We start from the raw sequence: 12,338 nt of genomic DNA on the forward strand, positions 1-12,338 counted from the left end.
CCACCATGCCCAGCTAATTTTTTGTATTTTTAGTAGAGATGGGGTTTCACCACGTAAGCCAGGATGGTCTCAATTTCCTGACCTCGTGATCCGCCCCCATTGACCTCCCAAAGTGCTGGGATTATAGGCGTGAACCACCACGCCCAGCCCTGTTCTGCTAACTTTTGAATTTGTTTGCTGTTGCTTCTCTGGTTCTTTTAATTGTGATATTAGGGTGTCTATTTTAGATCTTTCCCATTTTCTGATGTGGGCATTCAGTGCTATAAGCTTCCATCTAAACACTGCTTTAGCTGTGTCCCAGAGATTCTGGTACATTGTATCTTTGTTCTTATTGGTTTCGAAGAGCTTATTTATTTCTTCCTTAATTTTGTTATTTACCGATTAGTCATTCGGGAGCAAGTTGTTGAGTTTCCAAGTAGTTGTGTGGTTTTGAGTGAGTTTCTTATTCCTGAGTTTTAATTTGATTGCACTGTGGTCGGAGAGAATGTTTGTTATGATTTCCGTTCTTTTGCATATGCTGAGGAATGTTTTACTTCCAATTATGTGGTTGATTTTAGAATAAGTGCTATGTGGCACTGAGAAGAATGTATATTCTGTTGATTTGGGGGGAAGGGTTCAGTAGATGTCTATTAGGTCTACTTGGTCCAGAGCTGAGTTCAAGTCCTGAATATCCTTGTTAATTTTCTGTCCCATTGATCTGCCTAATATTGACAGTGGGGTGTTAAAGTCTCCCAGTATTATTGTGTGGGAATCTGAGTCTTTTTGTAGGTCTCTGAGAACTTGCTTTATGAATCTGGGTGCTCCTGTGTTGGGGTGCATGTATATTTGGGATAGTTAGCTCTTGTTGCGTTGATCCCTTTACCATTATGTAATGCCCTTCTTTGTCTCTTTTGATCTTTGTTGGCTTTAAGTCTGTTTTATCAGAGACTAGGATTGCAACCCCTGCTTTTTTTTGGGGCGGGGTAGGGGCTTTCCATTTGCTTGGTAGATATTCCTCCATCCCTTTATTTTGAGCCCATGTGTGTCTTTGCACATGAGATGGGTCTTCTGAATACAGCACACCAAAAAGTCTTGACTCTTTTATCCAATTTGCCAGTCTGTGTCTTTTAACTGAGGCATTCAGCCCATTTACATTTAAGGTTAATATTGTTGTGTATTAATTGTATCCTGTCCTCATAATGCTAGCTGGTTATTTTGCACATTAGTTGATGCAATTTCTTCATGGGGTTGTTGGTCTTTATATTTTGGTATGTCTTTGCAGTGGCTGGTACCAGTTTTTCCTTTCCATATTTAGTGCTTCCTTCAGGAGTAAGGCAGGTCTGTTGGTGACAGAATCCCTCAGCATTTGCTTGTCTGTAAAGGATTTTATTTCTCCCTCGCTTATGAAGCTTAGTTTGGATAGATTTGAAATTCTGGGTTGAAAATCCTTTTCTTTAAGAATGTTGAATATTGGCCCCCCACCCTCTTCTGGCTTGTAGGGTTTCTGCAGAGAGATCTGCTGTGAGTCTGATGGGCTTCCCTTTGTAAGTAATCTGACCTTTCTCTTTGGCTGCCCTTAACATTTTTTCCTTTGTTTCAACCTTGGAGAATCTGACGATCTTGTGTATTGTAATTGCTTTTCCCAAGGAGTATCTTAGTGGTGGTCTCTGTTTTTCCTGAATCTGAATGTTGGCCTGTCTTGCCAGGTTGGGGAAGTTCTCCTGGATAATATCCTGAAGTGTGTATTCCACCTTGGTCCCATTCTCCCTGTCACTTTCAGGTACACCAATCAATCATAGGTTTGGCCTTTTCACATAGTCTTATATTTCTTGGAAGCTTTGTTCCTTTTCATTCTTTTTTCTCTGTTTTCGTCTTTAAGCTTTATTTCATTGAGTTGATCTTCAATCTCTGATATCCTTTCTTCCACTTGATCAATTTGGCTATTGATACTTGGTGTATGCTTCACAAAGTTCTCATGCTGTGTTTTTTAACTCCATCAGGTCATTTATGTTTTTCTCTAGTTAGCAGTTCCTGTAACCTTTTATCAAGGTTCTTAGCTTCCTTGCATTGGGTTAGAACATGCCCCTTTGTCTCAGAGGAGTTTGTTATTACCCACCTCCTGAAGCTTACTTCTCTCAATTCATCAAACTCATTCTCTGTCCAATTTTGTGCCCTTGTCAGAGAGGAGTTGTGATCATTTGGAGGAGAAGAAGCATTCTGGTTTTTGGAATTTTCAGCATTTTTGTGCTGGTTTTTCCTTATCTTTGTGGATTTATCTACTTTTGATCTTCAACGCTGATGGCCTTTGGATGGGGTTTTTGTGTGAGCATCCTTTTGGTTAATGTTGATGTTATTGCTTTCTGTTAGTTTTCCTTCTAATAGTCAGGCCCCTCTTCTGCAGGTCTGCTGGAGTTTGCTAGAGGTCCACTCCAGACCCTGTTTGCCTGGGTATCACCAGCAGAGGCTGCGGAACAGCAAAGATTGCTGCCTGCTCCTTCCTCGGGAAACTTTGTCCCAGAGGGGCACCTGCCTGATGCCAGCCAGAGCTCTCCTGTATGAGGTGTTTGTTGACACCTGCTGGGAGGTGTCTCCCAGTCAGGAGGCACGGGGGTCAGGGACCCACTTGAGGAGGCAGTCTGTCCCATAGCAGAGCTCGAGCACTGTGCTAGGAGATCTGCTACTGTCTTCAGAGCCGGCAAGCAGGAACATTTAAGTCTGCTGAAGCTACGCCCATAGCTGCCCCTTTCCCCAGCTGCTCTGTCCCAGGGAGATGGGAGTTTTATCTATAAGCCCCTGACTGGGGCTGCTGCCTTTCTTTCAGAGATGCCCTGCCCAGTGAGGAGGAATCCAGAGAGGCAGTCTGGCCACAGCCGCTTTGCTGTGCTGCAGTGAGTTCTGCACAGTCCAAACTTCCTGGGGGCTTCCTTAACACTCTGAGGGGAAAAACCACCTACTCGAGTCTCTGCAATGGTGGATGCCCCTCCCCTCACCAAGCTCGATCATTCCAGGTCAACTTCAGACTGCTGTGCCGGCAGCAAGAATTTCAAGCCAGTGGTTCTTAGCTTGCTGGGCTCTGTGGGAGTGGGACCCACTGACCAAGACCACTTGGCTCCCTGGCTTCAGCCCCCTTTGTGGGGAAGTGAACAGTTCTGTCTCACTGGGGTACAAAAAAAAACTCCTGCAGCTAGCTCAGTGTCTGGCCAAATAGCCACCTAGTTTTGTGCTTGAAACCCAGGACCCTGTTGGTGCAGGCACACGAGGGAATCTCCTGGTCTGCGGGTTGCAAAAACATGGGAAAAGCGTAATATTTGGGCCAGATAGCACAGTCCCCCATGGCTTCCCTTGGCTAGGGGAGGGAGTTCCCAGGCTCCTTGTGCTTCCTGGATGAGACAATGCCCCACCCTGCTTCTGCTCACCCTCCATGGTCTGCACCCACTGTCTAACTAGTCCTAATGAGATGAACTGGGTACCTCAGTTGGAAATGCAGAAATCACCCACCTTCTGTGTTAGTCTCACTGGGAGCTGCAGACTAGAGCTGTTCCTATTTGGGCATCTTGCCAGCTCCCACAAATCAATTTTAAAGACATAAACCCAACAGAGAAATGGGGAAAGACTTGAATAACCACTTCACAACAGAGGAAATCTATATGGCTGCTAAATGTATTAAAAAGAATGTTTAATCTCATAAAGCAATTGATATTAAATATACAGTGAGGTGACTTTACACACCCAGGATATTGGATAAAGTTTAAAAGCCTCATGATAAGTATTGGTGTGGACAGAAGAGGATGCATGTTATGTGATTCCATTCATATGAGGTTGCAAAAGTGGCAAAGCTAAGCTATGTTGCTTTAAAATGCACTATTTAGTTGGTACAATCATCAAAAAGGAAAGGAAATCATCATCACAGATGTCAAGATGATAGTCACTTTTGAGGAGAGATTTATCATCAGAGACACCCAAGAAGGTTTTTGAGGTCCTGGTAATGTTTTGTTTCTTTGCTTGGGTTGATTTGCTTATAACTAAACAGAAAGGGTAAATGAGTTATGTCAAATGTTATTCATAGGTCAATTAAGATGAGGATAAGACTTGGCCATTGAGTTCAGCAGAGTGGAGACTGTTGTTGAAACAGCACTTTGTCTCAGTGAATGGTTGGGGTAAAGATGGTATTTGAATAGGCTCAAGAGACGGTGAGAGGAGAATTGGAGACTGTATGGCTCCAAAGAACTCTTCCTCTTCCTGGAGGAATTTTTGTGTATAAAGGAGAACTGTGGTGAGAACTGGGGGTGAGTGGGGATGTAGAAAGCTTCATATAAAATATGTAGTATTAGGAGAATATAAAGATAAATGTTATGGAATGCCAAAAGCAATGGGGTAAAGGAAGGAAGATAACTTTATGTGTATTCGGTTGTATGGTTTTGTGGGGGGAGGTAAAATTTATAATACTTTGTAAAGAGAATTAACATTAAAACTATTTTCTAGTCTTAGAAATATATGGTAGAATTACACATAACATTCATATCTGTCAGTGAAAAGAATCATGGACAACATCCTGCTCAACGCCACTTTGCAGAAAGAGAAAGGCAAAAGAGATTAAGTACTTGATCTAAATTGTGCCATTAATAATAATCCCAGACCAAAACAGAGTTCCTCCTGCCCCTTGGATCAGTGCTGTTTTTATAGTATTATCTATAATATGGCTTGCTTTTTAAATTGTTTTTTAGTCATTATATTTTATAGTAGAGTTTATTTGGATATCTCAGTTAGCCTTTGCTGTATAACATACTACCCCAAAACTTAGTGACTTAAAATAGTGGTGTGTATTTCTCATGATTTCATGAGTTGGGCTCAGTTGGGACCATTCATGTGGCTGTAGTCATTGACAGCTCAACTGGAGCTGGAGGGGTTAAGATGGTCTAATTCATGTGTCTGGGGCCTTGCTGCTTTTTGTTGGCTTGGGCTCTCTTATCATTCGGTAGTCTAGCCTGGACTTCCTTGCATGGTAGCAGGAGCGTTCCAAGAGGGTGAAGATGGAAGTCTAGAGCCCTAAACTTGGACAGCATCACAGCCTTCACATTAAATTAATCACAGCATATCATCAATCCAGTCCAAATTCAAGGGATGAGGCAACAGGCCCCACCTCTTAAGGGGTGCAAAATATTGTCATCGTATTTTTTCCATCTGTCATAGATAATTACAAATTATAATTTTAATCATTGAATTTACTTTTTTTTTTTTTTTTTTAAGAGGAAGGCTTTGTAAAATGTATTGTTATAGAATCTGGATTTTATACCAAGGATCATGGGAAGCCATTGATGGGTTTAGAGAGATTTTCTTTGTTTCCTCAGACTGTGTTTTAGAAAGTCACTGACTGCAGTTTGGCGGGGTACTAGGAGTGTAGCTGGGAAGAGGTAAAGGTTGACCTGGGAGTACCAACAATACAGGTCCTAGATAATGATATGAATTCAGTGATTATGGGAATGAAAAGAAGTATTTAGAGATACTTATGAGGTAGATTTGGTGACTGGATGTGGAGTAGAGGGAGGAGCCCAAGACGACTGACTCTCAGATTTCCTACCTGGAGTGCTATTACTGAATAGGGGCCTAAGTGGAGAAACAGGTTTAAGAAGGAAAGTGTCCTTGTCCTAGACTTGCAGCCAAATCCCAGACTCTATTCCCAGTGAGAATCCTGGATCTCTTTGTATTATGTAGTGTTTGAAATGACATTTCATAAAAGTGACTCTTGTTTAGTAAAATGTAGCAATGCTGCCATAACCTGAATTTGTACCTTGAAGCTGAAAGAAAGTTTGTACTTTAGCATTTAGTGATCTGTTACTGCAGTTAATTTTATGAAACAGTTTACTTACTTAATTTTTTAAAATTACTTGAAGAAAATAAAAGCTAATAAGCCATATGTGAATACCTATCTTAAGCATTGTATTCACTTATAAAGTAACTTTATAACCAGTGTTTGTCCAAGTTTTAAAAATAAAGTTCATTAAAATAACTTATAAAAATTATTATTTTTTTGTCTTTCATCACTCTAGTAAGTAGAATGTTTACATTTATGCTAGAGATGAAAAAAATACGTAGGATAACTACTTTAAAATAAGTCCATCTTTCGCCAGGTGTGCACATATATCAAAACATGTTGTATGCTATAAATGTATACAATTTTATCTGTGAATTTTACCTTAATAAAGTTGGGGCAGGGGAATGACGTATCTCTAAAGTGTTCTCTATAGATGAAATATTCTATTACTTTGAATATTTTGGAAGTTTGAAAGTAGTTTACAACCTGCTTTTTTTTTTTCTTTTTTCTTAGGCACTACAAGGGCCCCCAGGGATGGGGAAGTACCAGGAGTGGATTATAATTTCATTTCCGTTGAACAGTTCAAAGCACTGGAAGAGAGTGGAGCATTGTTGGAAAGTGGAACGTATGATGGTATGTCCCCAAATAACACCACCACCCCCAACCCAAAAAAACTATCTGAACGACTGGAATTATTTCAGAGGGAATTTGACCAGCAAAGTACCACTTTTTGAAAAAGTTTTTTCTGCTTTGTTTTTGGGAAAATGTTCTTTTAATGGAGAGATTTGTAATTTACTAATTACAAATGGGATTAAATAATAAACCAAAAAAGTCTGTCATATTTTAAAGTTGATTGTGAACAATGTACTAAAAATCAGTCAAACTGGCCAGTTTATATATTTCATAGTAATTCACATTCATCATGTGAACTCAATGAGTATTTGTTGATTGCTTTCTATTTGTGGTTGGGAATTCAAAATCTGTACTCTGAAAAAACTTATATGTACCTTGACTATCCTGGACAAAAGAGAGTTTAAAATATGGGGAGAAAACAACAAAAACAGAATAATTGGTTTTCTTTTCATTTCTGTTTCCTCTACCCACTTGATTCCATTGATACTTGATATTTGAGATCAATTTCCATTTTTAAATGATTCTGTTAGATCTATTTTTCCCCTTATGTAGCATACTTTTCCCTGGCAAGCTTATCCACTTCCATAGCACCTATGCTATGGTCCATCATTGCTTTTTCATACTATTATAATTGCCTCTTTACAAGCTCTGTGATAGTAATGGTCATGTCTTTCATACTTGATGTTATCTTCAGTGCCTAAAGATAGTGTTCAATAAATATCTAACCTGGAATTCAGCATATTCAAATATGCATTTGTGTTCTATCCAAAAGAGTAATTCTTCATCATTTCTCTCTTTAGCAGCACCGTGATCTCAGAACAGTGAAATCATTATTTACTTTCTCCTTTTTCTCACATTTCACATCCATTTGCCAAATCTCATCATTCTTCTTTTGTAGCTGCATTCACAATGCTCTTCTTTCACCTTCACCACCTCGTTGTAGGCCTACTAGAAGAGCTCATGTGTGGACTGTTGCTGTTGATCTCATTTATTCCCATTTCTTCCACCCTGCCCATTGCTACCATGCTAGTCTTCTTCAAGAGCAGCTCTATCATGTCTCTCCTATGCAGAACCTTCAATGATTTCCTTTCATCTGCTAAGTTTAACCTAACTACCTTTTCTGGGCTTAGCACTCATGACTCATTCGTTTGTTCATTCGTTTTATCCTGTTTTATTCATTAAACAACAATTTATCAAGTACCTACTATGTGCTAAGCTCTATAAGAGGATCTAGGAATACTGCGATGAACAAGGTTAAAGTGCTTTTGAAGTTTTGTTTTTTGTTTTTTTTTTTTAAAGAAGCCCTCTCCCCTTAAATGATGAAGATATTCTACATTTTGTTCCATTAAATATAAGAGCTTGGTATGGACGAAGTGGCATATTATATATTATTTATTGCTGTGTGCTCAATTCAAAGAAAATGCATCATTTCATTTCACATTCAGAGATTGGCAACAATTTTAGTCTGATAATTGAAAGAAATGGAAACTCCCATACATTGCTGGTGAGAATATAAAATAGTATAATCCTTTTGGAGAACATTGTGGCAGTGGCTAGTAAATTTGAAGATAAACATAACTCTGACCCAGCAATGCTCCCCTCTAGACATCTACTCAGGAAAAACCGTTGTGCATATGCATATATAGACACGTATGGGAATATTTGTTATAGTGTGAAACAGTGACAGAATGGAAACAACTCTCCTTTAGTAGAATGAATAACATACATTTAATTTGTTCATAAAAATGGACTGCTATAGAACAGTTCAATGCACTAGATTTATAGGTATGAACATTAATAAGTGTTAAGAGGCATAAAAAGTATAAAATTGTATAAAGGTATAAAATTGTATAAAAAGTTACAAAACGATATTTATATTATACTATTTATGAAAAAATATGTGAAATGTTAGGAAAGTATTCTCTGAAGTTTTTATGAAAACAATAGTGTTTACATGTTATAGATGCATATATACATATCTTAGATGTATATTCAGGAGGAAAGACACATACCAACTTCAGGACAGCTCAGGGAGGGAGTGGCTATACGGACAGGAAGTTAGAGCTTTAATTGTAGATGTGACCATGTATATATATCCTTAAAGAGAAAAAAAAGGGAGATTTGAAGGCAATCTAGCAATAATATCTAGATGATGTGTCTATAAATAAATTGATACATGTACACATATTTATGTAAGTAAATTTTATACATAGATATTTCTAATACTATTCTGATACTACAGTCTGTAATTTTATATATATTTGAAATATTGAATAGTTGGCAGTTCTATAAAAATGAAAAAGCCTTCAGAAAATAAAAAAACTTCAAAACAGCTCTAAAACAATGAAAAACTTTCTCTGTCAGTCATTATAGTTAGAGTTCACAACCCTTGGAATTGTATACTGTATCTGAAAACTTGATATTTACCAACAACTCAAGAAAAATAGATCTAATTTATTTATAACCAATGCTAGTTTTCTTTTTTAATCTAAGCCCTGTAATTATCTTTTTTAACAAGGAAACTGCCCCAAATTATTATGAAATCCTAAAATCTTTTCAGTGATTATGGATGGCAGTCATCATATCCAGCATTTTTATATTTTCCCCTTAGAAAAAGGTTAAACTTTCTCAAGTTAGATAATAATTACCAAGAATTCTCAGTAAGATGTGTTTCTAGTAATACTACTACCTTATTTAGAAAAAGTGGACTTTTTATTTCTGTCATGGTATATCCAGTTTCCTTGATACTGTGATTAATAGGCATAATTCAGGAAAAAGAGAGACCCTCGAACCTCCTAATCCCCAGCCAAATCTCTGTTTGATGTATTTCTGTGCCGGCTACCCCAGAGAAGCGTGACTGGCTTTTTCATTGGTTCTTTGCTTTACTTCCGAGCTAGAAAGTTTGCAGAAAGTTTAGTCTGTTTTCATACAAATCTTTGCATCCATCTGTACGATTGGAGTAACTCCATTTCAAATATGGATTTGGAAACAAGGGAGTAGGTGAGTAGGGAGAGACAGGATGTCGCTGAAAAGTTTTTTAGTTTGATTTTATTGTTTTGTCTTCATTATTTTAATGCCAATTCCTGCTGAAAGTCAAACTTCCAAAGAATTCATGTTAAATGTTTTCCCCCTCAAAACATGCACAATTTAAGGTAAACTATGTAATATCTAGATTTGTTTCAGCATTATGGGGAAAAACCTATGCTACTTTCTGTCTAGGAAAAAACAGTCAATTATCTACCTTATTAATTTACGTTAGGTGAATGAGCATCTTAATTATTTCCTTAGGAGCCAAAGAATTTGATTAGAAAATATGAATTTAGAAGAATCATGAGTATTTTACTCTCTCATCATATATATATTTCTCTAACATTAGCATAATGATTAATAGAATGTCAAAAGTAGTAGGAACCACAAGCTGTTAATGTTGGCTTGACCTGTTGAGTGCTTTCCCATATTATTTGGCGGCCTAGTGGGAACTGCATGACAAATTGAGAAGATACTCAATTGTTTTCATTCTTTTCTGGAACATTTATTTTTACTGCAAAAATTACAGATTCTCAAGAGGAAATTAAAGTATTTCTTGCTTTCCTGAGAGTAAGCCAATACTGAATGATCCTGCTAATGTCTCTATTTGTTCAATAAATTGTCAGATAAAATAATAGAATGCTCAGAAAAACTTTAAAAAATTACCCTTATATAAACATCCTACATTTTTATCTGACCTGGTTAGTTCTTAGCTTAACCTTTACCCACTTACTTCCTCATTTTACCAAAATAGTTCATTGTGTTACACATTAGAACAAAATTATTTCAGTTAGTTTTATCCTCATTTACCCCCACCTTTTATGCCAATTAGTCTTACATGACAGCATCAATGCATTTAAATTCACAAATTGTGTCCTAATTCAGAACCCATGTAAGGCAATCCCTGTAGGAATGAATAATCTACATACATATAGTCAATTTCCTGGCCTTAAACAAATAGTATGAAAATACTAGATAATATATGGTGAAGAGCACTTGAGAAATTAGTTCTTTCCCCTATTTCTGCTCTCTCCTAAGATGAGTGCTTTGGCCTCCTTTTGGCCAATCGTAGATATTTTAATTTTTTTTAATTTACTTTTTATTTTTTTGAGGCAGAGTCTTACTCTGTCACCCAGGCTGGAGTGTAGTGGCACAATCTCAGCTCACTGGAACCTCTGCTTCCTAGATTCAAATGATTTTCCTGCCTCAGTCTCCTGTGTAACTGGGATTCACAGGCATGTGCCACCTTACCTGGCTAATTTTTGTATTTTTAGTAGAGTTGGGTTTCGCCACGTTGGCCAAGCTGATCTCAAACTCTTGACCTCAAATGATTCGCCCGTCTCAGCCTCCCAAAGTGCTGGGATTACAAGTGTGAGCCACCGTGCCCAGCCCTTTGGTAGATATTTCAAAACTCCTTTGTGAAAAACAGGGCAGAGACATACACTAAGTCAAATTGCTCTGACTCTTACTTAAACATTAGTAATTTCAGCTGCTATTTTACTCACTTCAGGAAACTTCTATGGAACTCCCAAGCCTCCAGCAGAACCCAGCCCTTTTCAGCCAGATCCAGTTGATCAAGTCCTCTTTGATAATGAGTTTGATGCAGAATCTCAAAGAAAACGAACTACATCTGTCAGCAAGATGGAAAGAATGGATAGCTCTCTTCCTGAAGAGGAAGAAGATGAGGACAAGGAAGCTATTAATGGCAGTGGAAACGCAGGTTTGTAATAGATGAACAACTTTTAACTGATCTTCTAGATTGAGTTTACTATTACATTGAATTAAAACCACTAAAATTTTCTACAAAGCATATGAAGAGCAAGTGATGGGATTTTAATTTTTTTGTAAAGGTTGTATGTGGAACAAAGTGTATTTCTGTAGACCATCCTATAAGCTAAAGTGAATTTTTCCAATTTGGATAAATTAATGATAAGCTATCATTAGTAATAAAATATATGCAATTACCCTGCTGTTTAAAATACTTGAGATTTGCCTCTGATGTTGCAATATGGGAATCTTGTTGGTCTATGTCTTCCTTTATAGGATGTAAACAATATATGGATGTTTTAGAATGTAGACTTCAGCCTAAACAAAGTAAATAGGGTTTGAAAGTATGCTGGTAAAAATTATCTAAAAGGTTGGTTTATAATATTTTGAATTTAAATTTTAGATTCCCTCAAATTTTCAAATATGAGTCCCTTCATTAAATGTAAAACCAGCAGAAATTCAGTGGGGAAGAATCTGCTCATTTTGAGTAGCCCTAATTAATGTGGTGATTGCTTAGAGGGTTATTAGACTTGTAACTGAGAGTATAACTAGGAAACCATAAAATCACAGCTGAGCTTATTCAGTGGTACCCATTGCAAAAATTCCATTCAGAACACTAGAATGTAAACTTCATAGGGCTAAAGTTTTGCTTTTTTTGTTTACTGTTCTGTCCCTTCCATCAAAAACAGTGCCTGGCATGTAATAGGAACTAAAATCCTCAAATTTGCAGAACACATGTCCTTATCATTTTCCAAAGCACCCTTATCTTTTTCTTCATCAATTATTAAAATTTGATATGTATATGAATGTATTAAACAGTGAGTTAATACATTCATTGTTTATGTCCCACTCCAGAGTGTGAGTTCGGTTTTATAGTCCTAACTTTTTACATAGTTATGCCACATAGTGTGTTTAATGTTAAATGGATTACCCCAATGTATTTAAATGTAAATACTAAAAACAGGTTTTAAAAGGTTTAGGTGAATTCACATCTAATTTTTAGGAGCTACGAAGGGAAGTCATCACACCGTTGAGCCTTTTAATGTTGATACCAGCTCTGCTATCCCACAAAATTAAGTCTGTTAACATTTAAAAATGCTAAACAGCAGGATTGGAGACC

The 12,338-nt window shown here is 37.3% G+C and overlaps 1 protein-coding gene across 1 annotated transcript in view; it reads left to right on the top strand.

Annotated features, from left to right (window-relative positions):
- MAGI3 (membrane associated guanylate kinase, WW and PDZ domain containing 3) overlaps positions 1-12,338 on the top strand; it is a 283,777-nt gene that overhangs the window by 180,415 nt on the left and 91,024 nt on the right. Inside the window, exons 3-4 of the mRNA XM_012000770.1 lie at positions 6,305-6,424; positions 10,962-11,171. Coding sequence (XP_011856160.1) covers positions 11,093-11,171 — 79 coding nt within the window. The 5' untranslated portion in view covers positions 6,305-6,424; positions 10,962-11,092. The remainder of the gene's footprint in view (positions 1-6,304; positions 6,425-10,961; positions 11,172-12,338) is intronic.

This window comes from Mandrillus leucophaeus, unplaced genomic scaffold (genome assembly GCF_000951045.1).
Source record: "Mandrillus leucophaeus isolate KB7577 unplaced genomic scaffold, Mleu.le_1.0 Scaffold64, whole genome shotgun sequence".
Classification (NCBI taxonomy): domain Eukaryota; kingdom Metazoa; phylum Chordata; class Mammalia; order Primates; family Cercopithecidae; genus Mandrillus; species Mandrillus leucophaeus.